Below are 18523 nucleotides of genomic sequence, written 5' to 3'. Positions count from 1 at the left end.
CCCCCTGTGTCAAGCATTAAATTGATTTCTTAAGCATATTTTGGAAGGGATCTGGCATTCAACAGACCATATTTTAACCTGTCTGTGGGCCTTTGATTAGCACTGATTCTTAGTGGAGTCAGTCATTGTGCACTTGTGGGACACCCCCGCGCCGCACGGCCACCAGCTGCTGCGTGTGCCCCATTGCCCGCCCTCTGCCTCGCTGCCTGCCTCGCTGCCGGCTGCCGGCTGACTCTGCTGTTGTTTGTTTTGATTTTTGTTTTGTTTTGACCGTCATTTGTGCCTGTATATTTTTTTCTGTGACCGTGTTAGCGTTTTTTCCTTCCTGTTTGCCCGCCTATCTCGCCGCCCTCCGTCTTCCCTCCCCGCTCCCCGCTTCCCGCCACCACCGCTGACCCCGCCCCTTTTTTCCTTCTGTTCCCTCCCCGCTCCCGCCTCCCAGCTGCTCCGCCCACCCGAGCACTTCGCCTTATATGGCGACCGTGCGAACGCGCAGCGGTCACGCGCAGCGGGCGCGCCGATTGTGCGCCGAAGGCGCGCCAAAGGTAAGCCCGTCTGCGCCCGTCCGCGCCTGGACCGCGCCCAGTGCCAGGACCCCTGGACCTCGAAGACCCCGGCCGACCCGCCGGACGTACTCCGCCGCCACCCTCATCGCTCTCAACACCGGCCGACTCCCAGAATGCCACCAAGCCACACCACGACGCACCCACGGACCTTTCAGCTGCCACGCCTGCAAATTCACCTGCATCCGGACCTGCCTCGCACCAGCACCCGCCAAGTCGAACACCAGCAGCACCCACCTCAAGTGCATCCTGCTCAACACCCGCTCCGTCCACAGACACGCCATCGAACTCTGGAACCTCCTAGACGCCACAGCCCCTGACGTTGCCTTCCTCACAGAGACCTGGATGAACGCCTCTTCAGCTCCCGACATCGCCATCGCCATCCCAGAGGGCTACAAGATCGTCCGGAGGGACCGCAACGCCAACCAGATGGGAGGAGGCATCGCCATCATCCACAGGAACACCATCCGTCTCACGACCAGCACCGACAACACCCTGACCACCGCCGAACACCTGCATTTCCAGATCCACACCGACCCGAACACCACCCTCAGAGGCACCCTGATCTACCGACCCCCGGGACCACGCACACAATTCAGCGAGGACATCGCCGACTTCGTCAGCCCGCATGCCCTCCCCTCCGCCGACTACATCCTCCTGGGGGACCTCAACTTCCACCTGGAGAACAACAACGACCGCAACACCAGCATCCTGCTCGACAACCTCGCCAATCTTGGACTCAAGCAGCTGGTGTCCACCCCCACCCACCTCGCCGGACACACACTCGACGCAGTCTTCTCTTCCAGCACAGACATCGACTTCAGCCACGCCACAGAGCTTCAATGGACGGACCACAGCTGCGTCCACTTCACCTTCAAGAGAACGACGACCCACCACCACCAGCAACAGGTTGCCCGAAGAAGCTGGAACAAGATCACTGCCGACCAGCTCGCCACCTCCCTGAGCCAGCACCCTCCTGCCAGCTCAGCGAACCCCAGCCAGGCCGCCGACAACCTCACGAAGTGGATCAGCAACTGCGCGGACGAACTCGCCCCGCTGAGGACCCCGCCCAGCAGACCCAGCAGCAAGAAAGCCCCGTGGTTCACCGACGAACTCAAGAGCTCCAAGAAGAACTGCCGAGCCCTCGAGAAAGTCTGGAGAAGGGATCCTACACCGGACAACAGGACCACCCTCAAGCTGGCCACCCGGAAGCACCACCAGCTGATCCGCGCCGCCAAGAAAACTGCGTTCAAGGACCGGCTAGACAACAACGCACACAACTGCAAGGAACTCTTCAACATCGTGAAAGAGCTATCCAACCCCAGCGCAGGAAACAACGACATCACCCCATCGCAAGACCTCTGCAACTCCCTCGCTTCATACTTCCACAACAAGATCGCGGACATAAACAACAGCTTCAACAACCAACCATCGCACACCAAGACCGAACAACCACCCCCCACCACCACCCTCCACGCCTGGACCCCGATCAGCACCGAAGACACCATCCGCACGATGAACTCCATCCACTCCGGATCACCGACCGACCCCTGCCCTCACCACGTCTTCAACAAGGCTGACGCTGTCATCGCACCCCACCTGCGAGACATCATCAACACATCCTTCGACACCGCCACCTTCCCTGGAAGCACGCCGAACTCAGCGCTCTACTCAAGAAACCCACAGCGGACCCCACCGAACTCAAGAATTACCGCCCCATCTCGCTCCTCCCGTTTCCTGCCAAAGTCATCGAGAAGACCGTCAACAAGCAGATGGCCGCCTTCCTCGAGACGAATGGATCCCTCGACCCCTCACAGTCCGGCTTCCGAGCCAATCACAGCACCGAGACCGCCCTCATCGCCGCCACCGATGACATCCGAGCCCTGATGGACAACGGAGAAACAGCGGCCCTCATCCTCCTAGACCTCTCCGCGGCATTCAACACTGTCTGCCACCGCACCCTAGTACAGCGCCTCAGCAACGTCGGAATCCAGGACAGGGCGCTGGAATGGATCATCTCCTTCCTCGACGGAAGAACACAGAGAGTCCGTCTACCACCGTACAAGTCAGAGGCCACCGAAGTCATCTGCGGCGTCCCTCAAGGATCCTCTCTGAGCCCCACCCTCTTCAACGTCTACATGAGCCCCCTCGCGGCCATCGCACGCCAACACAACCTCAACATAATCTCCTACGCCGACGACACCCAGCTGATCCTCTCCCTGACCAACGACCCCGCCGCCGCCAGAGCCAACCTGCACGAAGGGATGAAAGAGGTAGCCGAGTGGATGACGACCAGCCGCCTGAAACTGAACTCGGACAAGACGGAGGTCCTCATCCTGGGCTCCTCACCCTCCGCCTGGGACGACTCCTGGTGGCCTCCCGCCCTGGGCACCGCACCCAAACCGACAGACCATGCACGCAACCTGGGCTTCATCCTGGACTCCTCCCTCTCCATGACCAGGCAAGTCAACAACGTCTCCTCGGCGTGCTTCAACATCCTACGCATGCTACGGAAGATCTTCTGGTGGATCCCTACCGAGACCAGGAAGACCGTCACCCAGGCCCTCGTCACTAGCCGACTGGACTACGGCAACGCCCTCTACGCCGGTACCACCGCCAAGCTCCAGAAGAGACTCCAGCGGATCCAGAACGCCTCAGCCAGACTCATCCTCGACATCCCACGAACCAGCCACATCTCCGGACATCTGAGAGACCTTCACTGGCTCCCCATCAACAAAAGAATCACCTTCCGCCTCCTCACCCACGCACACAAAGCCCTACACGACCAAGGCCCGAGCTACCTCAACAGCCGAATCAACTTCTACGCTCCCAAACGCCACCTCCGATCAGCCAACCACGCCCTCGCCGCCGTCCCCCGCATCCGAAGAGCGACTACAGGAGGAAGGTCCTTCTCCTACCTGGCCGCCAAGACCTGGAACTCCCTCCCGACCGACCTGCGCCTGACCCAAGACCACCTCTCCTTCAGGAAGAAGCTGAAGACCTGGCTGTTCGAGCAGTAGCGGCACCCCCCCCCACCCCCAGCGCCTTGAGACCCTACGGGTATGTAGTGCGCTCTATAAATGTCATTGATTGATTGATTGATTGATTGCAGGAGGTGGGTCGCTTACCGATAATAATAGTTCCTCCCGCGTATAGTGAATTATATCATGTTGAATTAACGCTGCACCGGCAGCGTAGCGGACGCTGAGCATGGCCAGAGCCCGTACGGGCTTGCCCGCTGTTTTTATAGCATCTAAAGTGACGATGTTTAAGCAAGATCATGGACCCACTTCCTTACGGGTACCGCTGGTGTCCAAAAGAGGTGTGAGTTTGTTCTAAATGCCCAATAAAACACAATGCCCAGTAAAACACAGTGAAATTAAAAACTATCATTAAAAATGCCCCAACAGTTGCTCAGATTCAAATTCAATCAGAAAACATTGATTGCCTTACATATAAGTTTTAGCGGTTTTACTTCTTCCCAATTAGTAGAACAAGAAAGCATGAAAAGGCCCTACACTCTTGGTTTAGTGTTAGCTGCCGAAAGGCCAAGTTAGCTCTCATAGAGACTATTAAATACAAGGATAGGACCCTAATCCGTGAAAAACGGGCAATATTCAAAAACACCATTGCTGATGCCAAAAGAACGTGGGAGCTGGACAAATGGGACAGCATGAGAAGGGCCTTAGCTAATCACGACATGAAGTCCTTTTGGAATGTAGTAAATAAGGCCTGTTGTGAAGGAAAACAGCCCATTGAACCCAATATTGCGCAAGACGTCTGGAAGACACACTTTGAGGCCCTCTATTTAAGATTTGGAGGATGAGAGCTGTATATTAGCTAATGAATTCCCTCCTCCACAGAATCCCTGCACTGAGGCCCGAGATAACTCTAAAAGAGATCACCAGTGCCATAAGCAAAGTAGCCCCGTCTAAAGCCCCGGGGCTAGACAAGATCCCAGGGGACCTCTTTCATTGTGAACCCACCATCTGGAGTCCCTTATTTTTAGACCCTGTACAATAATATTTTGCAGGAAATGCCGATTCCTGCAACATGGGCTGGTGCGGAAATCTTGCCAACCTATAAAAAGGGTTCCCCACTTCTTCCAATAAATTATAGACCTATAAGTCTAATTGATGTTAGCCAAAAAATCTTTGCTCATGTACTGTTGGGCTGTCTCCAGATCTGGATGGAGAGCACTAAGTCCTGAGCCAATTTCAAGCTGGTTTTAGAGAAAAGACCAAATCTTCAGGCTCCAACTCCTGTATTGGAAGACGGTATCTATAGAGGGTGGCAGCCTCTATCTAATCTTCGTGTACCTAAAATCTGCATTTGATTTGGGGGTTGCAAAGCGTTACGGTGGAGTTCCACGCCTCCACGTAGCACCTGAGAACCGTGCTGTTGCTCCTCCCCCCTGCGAGGTCAATGATGGTGGTCGCAAGGCGTTTGCTGCTCCGTGCTGTGGTTTTGCGGTTTTTGCCTCTATCTCCACTTACCTCCGATTCCTGAGCCGGAGCTTCCCTCAGATTTTTAAAGGCGGGAAAACGGAAAACGGTGAAGAAGCGGTGAAGAAGCGGTGATATGGTGCTGGGCTGAATTCTCCGCTCTGAGGTTGTTTTCAGCGTCCGGTGCACCGGGGGAGACGTGGCTGACAGCTGTTCTCTGTTAGCGGATTGGATTTTGACCATGATTCTGCTCGGTGTCTTGCCTGTGGATTATTCGGTCTGGCTTTTGAATAGAGGCTGTGGCAGGCAAGCAAGCAAAGGTAAAGGCAAAAGAGAACTAGAGTATGCGTAGTACAGCCGTTTTTTAAGACGGGTCTGCTAAGTTGGATCTCCCAAGTTTTCTTTTTCTCGAAGGTGATCAGTTACCTCTGCTGCTTGAGGAGGGAAAACGCACCGGCACCGGTACTGTTGCCACGGGGGTGGTAAGAATAGAGCCGCTTCTGCTTTTGCTTTTGCTTCGGCCAAGTCTTTGTCACAGAGTGAGCAGCCACTGTACTATATCTGCCTATATCTGCCTATAGCGGCTTTTTCCCAAAAGACTTGACGGGGGGGGAATTGTTTTTTTTGGATCAAAAACCGGTGATAAGTGGTGAGCTGTGTGAATTCCTGGAGTTTCTGAATTTTTTCAACAACAAAAAAAAAAAAACCTTACAAATATTTGAATTTTCCATTATGGGGAAGCTATTAAATGCTCGTATTAAAGCTAAGCAACGCCGACAGCAGGCAAAAGCGGCAGAAGAGGCAGCGGCTAAGTTAACAGATGGAGGCAACTCCAAGGAAGATGACTCTGTACATTCATCGGAGAGTTCAGAGGTCGAGGATGTACTGATAGAAAACGTAGTTCAACTGAGTAAGGGGGACAAACCCAATGATTTACATCCTGAAGGTCAATCTAAGACTCTTGAGCCCCCTCAAACTCCTCTACCGCCTCCGCCGTCTAAACAATTTCCTCGGTTTGTTAAAAAAACACTTCTTTGAACTCTCTAAACCTGGAACTAGGTCAGATTCAGCCTATCGGCACAAATTAACTGAGTTTGGCTGTAAGCTCCCCTATAGGCTCTGCTCCATCTGCTGTTTCCATATTTGATTTAAAAAAGATAACAACTGACTTTGCAGATGCTAAAAAAGAAGATTTAAGGAACACAGCCCTCTGTAGTATCTGACAAGGGATCTGGCGGGGTGGTGGCAGACCCCTTCGGCCCTCTGTTAGAGATGGACACAGAGACTGAGGGGGAAATGAGGATGTCCGTGAAGGATATGTTGAATCTAATCCTGGATGAAGTGAGAGAGATTAAGAGGTCGCAAAATGTCGAACTAACTGCGATTCATCAGAGACTGGACAAAATGGACAAAATCGAGGAATTCGTTTCCACTTTTCCAGTTCGCCTAGTTGAGGCGGAGGAGAGGATCTCTTCTTTAGAGGACCAAATGGTTGAAGTGAAGAAAGAGTCCAAAGATGTTTCTAAAATAACAAAGGCTCTTGAGATTAAATTGGACGATTTGGAGAACTACAACAGAAGGTCCAATCTACGTATAGTGGGAGTTCCTAATGGAATTGAGGGGTCAGACATGCTCGCATGGGTGACCACGTTTCTTCAACAGGGGGTGATACCGGAGCATAAAGATGATCTTACTATCACCAGAGCTCATCGGGTTCCTGCTCACCCATTTTCGAACTCTACTCTCCCGCGAACTATCCTGCTAAATTTTGCAGATGTCCGGGTCAAGGAGCAAATTTTGTCCAGGGCGATCCAACAAAGGCAGTTCCCCGTGAATGCTACGGTGAAATGCCAAATTTTTTCTGATATGTCTGCAGTAGCGGTGAGACGTAGGAAAGAGTTTGTTAAAATTCTACACTTATTTAAAGCCCATGGGGCCCAAGCAATGATTGCACAACAATCAAAACTTAGAGTGTTGATTAAAGGGAAATTCTATATGTTATCTGACGTGGAGGAAGCACAGGAGCTGCTTCATGGTATCCAAAATGGCTAGTCTGGACATAAGATTCAGTACTTTAATATTTCTTGTGACAATCAGTATTATTCACAAATGTTTTTTTTTTTTTACGTCTGACTATGTTTATTAGTTTAGGGAGGGGCACGGTCTTTGGGCTGAAGGGGTGTAAATCCACGACACCTCATGTTAAGGGAAAGGTCCCTGTGGCGAGCGTGGGTAGAGGGAGGTAGAGCTAGGAGGGTGCCACAGGCTGTAGAGGGGGGGGTGGGTTTGGTAAAAAAGTTAAAATTGTAGTTCTTGGCAAATTTATTTTCTTTTCTTTCTTATTTCTGTTGCTTTGTCAATTGCTGGAGATAAACATGGTTTTTGTGGTGGATCTTGTGGTGGACATAGATCAGGGTATAGACTGCTTAAAGAGGGTCTGGAAAAAAGGGAGAAAATGTGTTATTGGTTCTAAGTAATTACTTTAATGACTACTAAAATAGGTTTCTAAATTATTTATTTTAATATGAACGGCCTAAATAATAAGAAGAAAATGCTGGCAATAGAGACATGGATTTTGACTGAAAATCCTGCAGTTATACTTCTGCAAGAAACTCATATTCCTATCTCAAAAGCTGATAATTTCTCTATGTTCAAAGGGTGGGCCACTTACCGGGGCTTTTCCTTTTTTTCTGAATCACATAGAGGAGCCGCACTTTTTCTTAATAGGAGAATGGAGGCGGAGATAATTCAAACTGATGCGGATAGCCAGGGTCGGTGGTGCTGGGCCACATGTAAATTAAAGAATAGACCATCGCATATCACCTTTGTAAGCTTTTATGCCCCTCTGAATGACAGTTCTGCAATTTATGATGAAATGTTTCAGTCCCTACTGATGGTTGGCAGGGATATTGTGATTGGAGGGGATTTTAATATCCTCATGAAACCGAATTTAGACTCCACCACTGGTGGGAAAAAGCAGTCGAAACCTAAATCATTCCAGACAATCATGAATAATGTAAGGACTTTCGATCTTGTTGATCCTTGGCGTTCTATAAATCCTTATAAAAGGGAATATACTTGCTGGTCGGGAAGGTATAAATCATTTTCTCGCATTGATTTTCTTCTTGTTTCTTAAAAGCCGGCATCATCGGATTCTACGCAATGGCTTTTCCGACCATGCGATGTTAGTTGCTGAGTTTGTGTTGGATGAAAGCACGAACGTCCTGAAACGATGGGTCTTTAACAAATCTTATTTGTCTGATGAAATATGAGATCAGGGAGTATATCGAACGAAATCTGGGGACAGCCCCTATCCATGTAGTATGGGACTCACTGAAGGCGTTTATTCGGGGGGTTGTCATAGGAAGGGACGCAAAGGAATCAGTTATTTTTAGGGACACAAAGAACCAATTGCAGCAAAAAATACAGGTTTTAGTAGATCAAAAGTACCACAATCCCTCTGTCAAGATACAGAATCAATTAAATGCCGCAAACGGGAGTTGAGTGCACATTACTTCGTAAGAAGTGAGGAAATCTTTTGTAGACAAGCTCAAAAAATATACAAAAATAGTAATTTCACGGGTAAATTTTTGGCGTGGCAGGTTAAAGAACAAGCTGCAGCTAATGTAATTCGATCTCTTAAATCTCCAATTAGTGGTGTGCATACTTCAGATGCGGGAGAGATAGGGGCAATAATGTTGTCCCATTATGAGAATATCTATACTTCACATCACATCACGGATCAGCAGAGATTAAATGATTTTCTAGATAAATATCGTCTCCCTTCCCTTTCTCTTCTGGAACAAGAAGCAATGTCGTCATCATTTTCGAGCGATGAATTAGAGCTGGTAGTCAAAAGTCTCTCCTGTGGTAAGGCCTGCGGCCCAGATGGACTTCCGGCTGAATTTTTTGCTATGTTCTTTAGCTCTCTCTCTGAGTTTCTCCTTTTATTAGCAAATTCTATGTTGGAGGGTGGCCCAATTCCCGCGTCCTTTTAAGATGGATCAGTGGTCAGTTTTTTTAAAAAAGGAAAGGAAGCTAAAGACCCAAACTCCTATAGGCCCATAACATTATTGAATTCGGATTATAAAATTATCACAAAATTGCTTTCTATTCGTTTTAATTATGTCTCTGCGCAATTGATTCAAGCAGATCAGAATGGCTTTATTGCAGGACGTCAACTCCTCACCAATACACACTATCTTATTGAGGCATTAGATTATTTTGAAATACGGAAGGTCCCAGCTTTAGTTCTCCTTTTAGATGCAGAAAAGGCTTTTGATTTGGTGGTTTGGGATACACTTTTCTTTATTTTCCAACGTTTTGGTATTCCCCTTCAAATCATTACCCTAATTAAAAATTTGTATCGGGGGCGAAAGCTCATATCCTTGTCAATGCATCTATAGTGGGCTCGATCTCAGTGCAAAGAGGGACGAGGCAAGGCTGTCCACTATCCCCCATCCTTTTTGCTTTTTTTATTGAGCCTTTAGCAGTTGCAATCAGAAAAAGTAAGGATATTTCCCCCCCTATTGCTGGCATGGATAAGATCAAATTATACGCGGATGATATAATGCTGCTGTTGAAACCTGAGATGCATTCGCAAATACAGGTTTTTTCTGTTTTTACAGAATTTGAAGCTCTGGGGGGTATCGAATTAATAAAAAGAAAACTGAGATTCTAATCTGTGGTAATATAAATCCTGAATTGCACACAGATATTCAGAGTTGTATTAACAACAGACCCAAAAGGTATCTGGGTGTCTATTTTTCGTCTTCAGTTCGTGATTTGTATACATTGAATTTTGAACCCTTAATTCAAAAAGTTTGTGATGTGTTCTCACGATGGAATCCATTGCCTTTATCTATTCTAGGCCGGGTGGCATTAATCAAAATGTCAGTACTTCCCTTATTTAATTTTTTGTTCTCCACTATTTCTTGTTCCCTTCCAGGCTCTTTTTTTTCAAAAGTCGAGTCCTTATTTTCAGCCTTTGTCTGGGCAAAAAAGACTCCTCGAATAGCTATCAAAACCCTATATGTAGATAAGGAACAAGGAGGCCTTGGCTTGCCAAGCCTGAAAGACTACTATTATGCATACTTTGCACAGTATCTTTCAAGATTTAAACACTCAATACCTATAGAGGCATTGTTTATTAATTATTTTTTTGACTTAATTTGTAAAGAGACTAAAATTCCTTCTCCACTCTCGATATTCAAATCCCCTAAATTAGTTAGATATAAGGTTCTGAGCTGGTTTTTTCAAAAACGCGATGTTATGCTGAAAAGGTACTCACTCTCCCTCCTGAACTTAATAACTCCACTGAGCGATGTTGTCTCTAGATTCGGGATTAACATTGGGTCAGAAACTATACATAACTGGGCCAGATCTGGGTTAATAACTTTATCGAACTTTGTGAAAGATGGAGCATGGCTGACTCCTGATGAGATGGCTATCTCATTAATCTGTGGAAACTTTCTTCTTATGGGTTCATATGTTTTACTGTATAAGTCTCTGGTTCAAATCGATTTAACGCAGAATAGTCAATTCTCACATTTAACAAATGATCTTTTCTAGTCCCCACTTCTCAAAAATCCCGGAAAATGGAGAAGAAGCTTAGCGCAAAGCAGAGAGGAGGATGTAAGCGCCAAAGCAATTAAAAAATGGCAGAAACATGAAAGTCTTAAATTAACTCCTAATTCTTGGAAAACTTTAAATAAATTTAACTTTACGGTCCTGAGAGGTGCCAACTGGCGACGAATGCTTTTTTTTAGTAAGTGGCTTTTATATTACACCCCGCAACTATTGCTATAATGTATAGTAGTACGTCGCCTACTTGTTTTAGATGTACTCAATCGGACCTGGCTAATTGATCCCATATAATGGCCTTTTGTCCTAAAATTAAGACATTCTGGAAAAGAATGTTCTCTTTGCTTTCTCTTCATATACATTTTACGATCACTAGTTATGAAAATTTAATTATTTTTGGATTTGATCCAGAGCTTAATTTGGTTGATTCTCTGGCGAAACTTCTGTATATAATAGTAGCAGTGGCCAGATCACTGATTCTTAAGTATTGGAACACAGAAACAGTTCCAACTGTAGACGAGTGGTATCAAAAAATTAAGAGAGTCAGGAAAAGTGAATTTATATTTGCTCAAAGGATTGGGGTATTGCGTAAATTTACCAAAATCTGGGAATCCTACTTTGATTGAAATTACTTGATTGATTATGGTAGTTGAAATTCGATGTTTGTTGTTAGAATTTTAATCTCTATGCTTTTTGTATGCTCTCTGGGGATGTACTGTATTGATTGTGTTGAATGGATTGCCAAGTACTCAATAAAACCATAAAAAAAAATTTTAAAAAGATTTGGTGCCAAGAGACAAATTGTGGGCAATTTTGAGTGATCTGAGGGCCCCAGTCTATCTGTCATCTGTTAAAGTGGCTCCATGAAGGCAATTATGCCCAAATTAGGTTCGGCAAACACGGAGAACTTACAACCCCTATACCCATAGATAGAGGAGTCCGACAAGCTTGTGTCCTTGCCCCTACTCTTTTCTGCCTATTTAAAAATGCACAGCTAGACTCACTGATTGCGGGAAAAGACATTGATACGCCCAGGTTAGCAAACTGCAAAGTACCGGCAGTGATGTTTGCCGATGATGCTCTTTTTCTCTCTAATTCACCTATGGGCTTACAGAGGATCCTTGACAACTTCAATGCCTTCTGTAAATGCAGGGGGCTTGAGATCAACACCCAGAAGACCAGATTTATGGTCTTCAATCCAGTTAGCATCATCCAACCAAACCCATGCTTACAAGGCATCCCTCTGGAGAAGGTGACCACATTCGAGTATCTCGGGGTCACTCTAACAGAAAAGATGGACTAGCTTAAAATTAGCTCAGACCACAGTGGTTTGTCGAAGTTATTCAGGAACTCCACCTATAAACCCGTTGGTCTGTTAGTCGAAATCTTTAAAGTTCAAGCCAGGGGTGCCGCTTTGTACGGGCTGAAATCTGGGGACACTGCTCTTCACATACCATAACTAAGATCGAGAACTCTTTTTTAGGCAGCTATTTGGTCTTCCCCTTCGCTCCCCCTTTACTCCGCTTCACCTGGATCTTGGGGTGAGACCAATTGAAGACGAAATTGCTTTCAGACTCCTTGCATTCTGGCGTCGTGTGTGGGCCACCCCGGAACTGGTTAAATATAGGGTAGAGCTGAGGGAGGTCCTGAGCCTTAACGGTGTGGGCAAACTACCTTGGTTAGCTCATGGTAGGAACACACTTTTGGCTACGGGTAGCCTGAACCTATGGTAAAATCCTGAGGCAGCTTGCCCCACAATATCCAGGAAGGAATTGGCACGGAGTTATAGGGAGAGTAAACTCACACACCTGCAGGGGAGCCCTACAACTGGCTCACTTACTGTAGTATTCCTGGGAATTAAAGATTAGTAGAGCTTTGAGTTCGTATTGGACGACATTCATCCCGCCCTAGCCAGGAAGCCATACCTACAATTTAGGTATGGGGTCCTCCCGCTGCGTACCTTCACAAACAAATTGGCTGGCTGGACCCCATTGGGCTGTTCGGCTTGCAGTATTGTAGAGGAGACAGAATTCCATGTATTTGTTTTTGTCCGGGTTATAGAAAGGCTAGGCATCAATGGTTGATCCAGTTATGCAGAAACCTGGGATCCCAGCACTGTGCAGAGGCATTTAGGCAATTAAAATATAACACTTATATGCCTATTGTACTTGCGTTGTTGCACTTTTTATTTTCTATGTGGGGTGTACGCAGAATGCTGTTGATTACCAACTCTCAGGTTTACGCTTACAACCCTACAATGTTTTAACTGGATTTGGTCCCTTTTCCTTCATTTTTTATATTTATGGTTTTTATGTGTGTTTTTAGTGGTTGAAATATGATTTATATTTACTTTTATTAATGTCTTATATTTGTATACATCTAGGTCTATTTTATGGGGTGCTGGTCTTTGTGATGGCACTTTTTAACCTAAGGCTATGGGTTCTGGGCACGTGCCCCTGTGGAGTGTCTTAATGAAATGTTACTGTAACACGCCAGCACTTTTATGGCTATTGGGCGAAAGTTTCTTTGATCTATTGATTTGTTAATTGCACTTAGGAACTGTTTTACCTGGAGACCTCAAGTCTTCTTTAATAGTTTCATGCACTCTAATGCACCTCACCACACACAATTTAGGATTATCTGGAAAAAACGTGTATTGAACCACCCTAATATGAGACTTGACGTTTCAGGACACCATAAATGAGACCCCTTTCAAAGTCAACATCCTACACATCCAGTGATCTCGCATCAGATACTCTTTTTCGAGATATAATGCCTAATAACACTGCCAACTCACCTGATAATTCTCTCTATAAAAGGGACGGATTGTCCTGCCTTGATTCCGGGAGACATAGGACCAAGTTCACATCCTACATACATGACTATCTCGGTTCCAGAGGTAGTGGTAGCTGCACACCTCTACATACCAGCGGAAGTTCGCCAACCGGCACCTTGTGAAAGGGAAGATAGGCTTCAAGAAGGCAAGCGTTAATGGTGCAGTCCAGTCCTCCATTAGCCAACTATGGCAAGCAGTTCAATATGTGGACTACCTAGGTCCCCACTGGATCCAGGTTCTGTCTTATACACCAATGCTACCATCTACCCAAGCTGAACTTTATCGCTTAACTGTAGTATCTGACCATGCCTTCCTGATAAGACTCGAAGCTTGTTCCAAAAGGCCTAGAATATTCCAGCAGTAATCTTCCTAGTCATTAGAGAGTTCCTTGCATTATCAACAGATATTTGTTGCTGTGAATATCATTCATTAATGTTCTGAATCCAGGGAAGTAGGATTGGAGAATCCGAAGAAAGTTGTAGAAGAACTGGAAACAAAGCTTGCGAACTACACGCTGGTGTCACTATTACTAGGTTTGCCTTCTGTCTCCTGGCCCGCCCTGTGAGCCTCATGATCATCAAATAGGAAGGGAATGTATATTTGTACCCTGACTCCAGTCCTGAAAGGACGTGTCAGTTGCCTCCACCAGCAGTCCGGTTTTTCAACTGAAAGAAAAAAAAGGTCTCCCAATAGCAAGATTTTGAGCTATTGCCATTGTAAATGGCAATGCCTTTTATGATATTAAAAGGCATTGTCATTTACAATAACAATAGGGCAAACTTTAGCAAAAGCAAGACCAATTATATTGTAGAGCGCGGCGTCCGTGAAGTGTGCGCCGCGCTCACCAGTACATTTTTTTTTTTTAATTAAATATCGCAGCCCTCACCCTTAAAGTTTTAAAAAAAAGAAACGCGGTGAAGGTAAAATCATGTTTCTAAATATCGAAATTTGCAGGACACCTTCTGTGCTGCCACTTCCTTCCCCATACTAGAACACTGGAATGTTGAGAGCTCCATTGAAGACAATGGAGTGGTGCCTTGCTTATATGGCTAGTATAAGCCCGGAGATCCAACATTGCAATGGTTGCCTTCATGTTTCTCCCTTATCAATTTAGACCATCCTACCCTGAGTGGGCGAAATGTTCTAATAGCCTTATAGCCCTTCTGCCTTGGGCTATACCTGTTGTTAAAGGCCCTCACACTCGTTATATGCCCGAGCCGCATAATTCAGCTTCAGGGCCTTTAACAACCGGTATAGCCCTCGGCAGCTGACTATAAGGCTCTAAAGTATATACTGGCTCTGCAGAAGCACATCTGCACAGCCCACTTTCACAGTGTGCAGGAATACTCGAGGCACCTCTAGCCGCTCCTGCCCAGTTATGGGATCTGCCAAAACTGAACTTCAGTCATTTAGAGTTGCCACCTTTTTCAAGCATCATGGTTCATGTTATCAGACCCTGGGTGGGTATGGAGCTGATACTTTATAAGAATGTATCTGAAATCTCCTTTCTTATTTTTGTCTAGTCAATCCTTCAGTAATCACAGGTATAGTTTGATAGTTATGAAGGGATTTCTTACTATGTGCTTTAAAGGTAGATTTCAAAATGGAATAAATAGCGCTTTAGCTCATTTAGAATATTTTTAATTCAGTGGATATGAAAATAAGACCATGTTGGTGAAATAGGGACTTGGCAATCCCTGGCATCAGTCCAAATATCTTCCCATTCAGTGCTCTAATTTCCTTTTATGAATGAACACATTTGAGTTGACCTCCATTAAAAGTACATTATTCATGCCCTGTGTGTGTGTGTGTGTGTGTGTGTGTGTGTGTGTGTATATATATATATATATATATATATATATATATATCTCCGCAAAAGCATATTCTTGTACAGGACCCACTTGTCGTGTTAGGTAGTGTTTTACTGGTCTATATACGTTTCCAATACCGCACCCCTTTCAACAGTGATATAGTGACTTTTAAGGCTTTTGGAACTCCTGACTAATTAGCCTTGCCGACCCCCTTAATAATGTATCAGTGCATCTGCCCTTTTCTGGCACTTTCCAGCTGTAGTAGGTGCTCCCGGCCCAGAGAATAATGCTCACCAGCACTTCCTTGCAGAGGGCAGCAGCACTCGTGGAGTGCTGAGCTTTCTAGCCCCATGGCACGGAGGGGCAGATAGGAGAACAAGAAGCACGATGGTCAGCCCCCCGGGGCAGCTTATGGTGGGACCTTAGGGGAGCACTGCTTCATCCGGTCGGGAGCCAGGGTTCCCCTAGCGAGCATTGTGACGTAAGACAATTCAAGCCAAGCTGTAACGCAATGGCGAAAAGCTCCTTTGAAGTCACACCTGGAATTATGTCACACCAGGCATTAATCGTCTCTCTTAAGCCGGTAGACTTACCAATAAAGTAAAAAAAAACAGAGCACGGTGTCCCTGAAGCGGGCACCGCGCTCACCATTAAAGTTTGGAAAAGAAAAAAAGAAACAGAGTACGGTGTCCCTAAAGCGGGCACCGCATTCAGCATGCACATTTAAAAAATAAATAAATGGTGACAGAACGCGCGGTGTCCCTGAAGCAAGTGCTGCGTTCTTCCAAAAAGTACTAATAAAAAAAATAACTTTGCCATTGTGTAGTTTGTGCTTTGGGGGTAGGGAGCAGCTGCTTTTATTGAAAGCGGTGGGCACGCTGCAAATACAAAAAAGCAGCCGCCATTGTTTGTCCCCATTAGTCAATAAACAAAATAGTGCTCACCCACATATTACCGCAGACCAAGTAACAATGGAAGTAAAAGGTCCAGTCTTTATGGGAGGTAACAATTGTAGACAAGGTGGTACCAAGGAGGAATTAACAAGCCTACTTACAAATCAGAAGCCAGCATTTATGAAGGACAATGACACAAGCCAATGACAAATATGGGCGGAGCGCAGGAGGGGCTTCCACTGCATACCCCAATACAGCTTGCCTCACAGAGCGGGCAGTGCATGCGCGCTGCCCTTAGGCTCGACCTAAAAAGGAAGTTGATGATTGTTGGAAACAGCCATCCTTTGTGTGGAATTCGTCCAGTTTTTTTTATTATTGTGCTGAACCCATTTTTGTTGGCCATAGAACTCTGCACTATTAACTAACTATTGGTAAAGTATTTGTGCTCTCCTAGTTACACCTAGTAAAATTGTCATAAATCAAATTGGCACCTTTAATTTACTCATAAGTCCCTAGTTTATGGTACGACATGTACCCAGAGCCTGAAAATTAAATGCTACTTGTGGGCTGCAGCACTCATTGTGCACCTTGGAACATGTCCCGGATCTGACACTGCTGCCTGAATGGAGTTTTAAACTGCCATGTTGACTTGGCAATAAAACCTTCTTGCCTAGCCCTAAACTCCCCTTTTGTTTTATATAAGTCACCACTAAGGTACGCTGTAGGTAGACAATAGGGCAGGGTGCTTCGTAATTAAAAGGTTGGACATGTCCTGGTAGTGACTGGTAAATTTGTTTTTCACTACTGGGCGGCCTACCCCTCCCATAGGATAACATTGGAGATTCCTTATCACATTTAATAAGCTTTAGGTTCCAGCTGGGAATAGATAGCTTTGTCACTACCCTTTGGGCCTCCCAAAAACCTCACCTCTGAAGGCTACACTCATTGCAGCTAGGCTCATCACAGGTTCAAAAAAGTGAACACATCACCCCTGAACTTGGTGCACTGAATTGGCTTCACTTAGAGGCCAGGATGCATGTCAAAATTGCCTGCATGATCCACAGTGCTGCACCACAATACCCCCCCCACTACCGGTCCCATAAACGGCAAGGTAATTGTTTTTTTAAATTTAGTTTACATTCCCTAACCTGTCGTTTGTCACTTTCATCCCCCCCTCCTGCCTCACCGCACTTACCTGCACGGACCGCTAGTGTCTTCAACATTCTGAATGTACCACAAGTCATTGCCGGAACAAATAAATAGTGAACTATGAAAATGTGCCTAAAACGGGAGTGATACACATTTTTTTTTTTTCATAGTCCGATCATGATCATTTTTTGGTGTATACATAAAAGGTTTAAAAAGCATTATTATTTGTTTCATTTCTTTATATGTATCTTCTTCCTCTATTATTTTTGAATATTATTGTCTGTAAGCAAGTAAATAGAGAAACATGTTGCATACTCTGAATCATCCGTCATGACCTAGAACTACGCTTCAGAAAACCAACAGTCCCCTCTACACCTACCCTTGTTCATGGGTGGCAGAGCCTCTCTCCCCAGAGTGCTTGGTTCCTGCCTAGTTTTAGAAACTGAGGTGTGATCGGACCACATTAGCTATTAGTGGTATTTCTTTCCATTGGAAGTTCTTTGTATGGGGTTGACAAAATGGTTCTGGAATCTAGCCTTGCATTGTTAAGGCATCTACTTGGAAATGCAGAAACTGAGGTGTTAATGGATCCCTAGGCCTGGACAATAACTCATTAATATGTAGAGTACGGCTAATTTAAGGAAAACAAAATTGATATAATATAAACATTTTGGTTACCTATTGTTCCTCGGTCGTAGGTTCTTAATCTAAATACACGCACATCAATGTTCAGGTTCATAGGATCTGTGTGTCTGCACTACCGATGGACTTAATTTCTATATCTTTCCTTTAGGAGAAAAGCTCTAAATACTACAATTACACACTTTCTGTGAACGGCAAAGCACGTCAGTTTGGCGAGAACTACAGTGTGGATTACCTAACTGATGTACTGGTAAGAGCTTTTATTTAGGCACAATGTATGTACTACAAATGGATTATTGGGCACATTTACATATTGAATGCGAATATCTCAAGCATGAAACATCTTTAACTGCAGCAGATAAATAACTCAGGCTTATAGGTGACCCTTTGGCTATAATACGTTAAAAGACTATCCAATTACTGCCACATTATAAATTGGCAGAAATAAAGCAAGTGGCGTTGGAGTTCGAATCGAAAAGCCCACCAAGATCCTTGTGTTGAATTTGTGAAAGTGAATTGAGGCGTTTGAGTGACCGATGTTCAAGGGCTGCTGTTACCTCATTCTTTACTTTCCAATTGACATGTACGTAAGCAGGGCCAT

The 18523-nt window shown here is 45.6% G+C and overlaps 1 protein-coding gene across 2 annotated transcripts in view; it reads left to right on the top strand.

The window, feature by feature from the left end:
• Positions 1–18523, top strand: part of GNS (glucosamine (N-acetyl)-6-sulfatase) — a 250164-nt gene that overhangs the window by 87551 nt on the left and 144090 nt on the right. For both annotated transcript variants that reach the window (XM_085653417.1, XM_085653416.1), the window contains exon 5: positions 18074–18172. In XM_085653417.1, the coding sequence (XP_085509543.1) occupies positions 18074–18172 (99 nt within the window). The remainder of the gene's footprint in view (positions 1–18073; positions 18173–18523) is intronic.

The sequence above is a fragment of the Triturus cristatus genome, chromosome 4_1 (genome assembly GCF_964204655.1).
Source record: "Triturus cristatus chromosome 4_1, aTriCri1.1, whole genome shotgun sequence".
Lineage (NCBI taxonomy): Eukaryota > Metazoa > Chordata > Amphibia > Caudata > Salamandridae > Triturus > Triturus cristatus.
The sequence above is the reverse complement of the archived record's forward strand: the minus strand, read 5'-3'. Positions and strand labels throughout refer to the sequence as shown.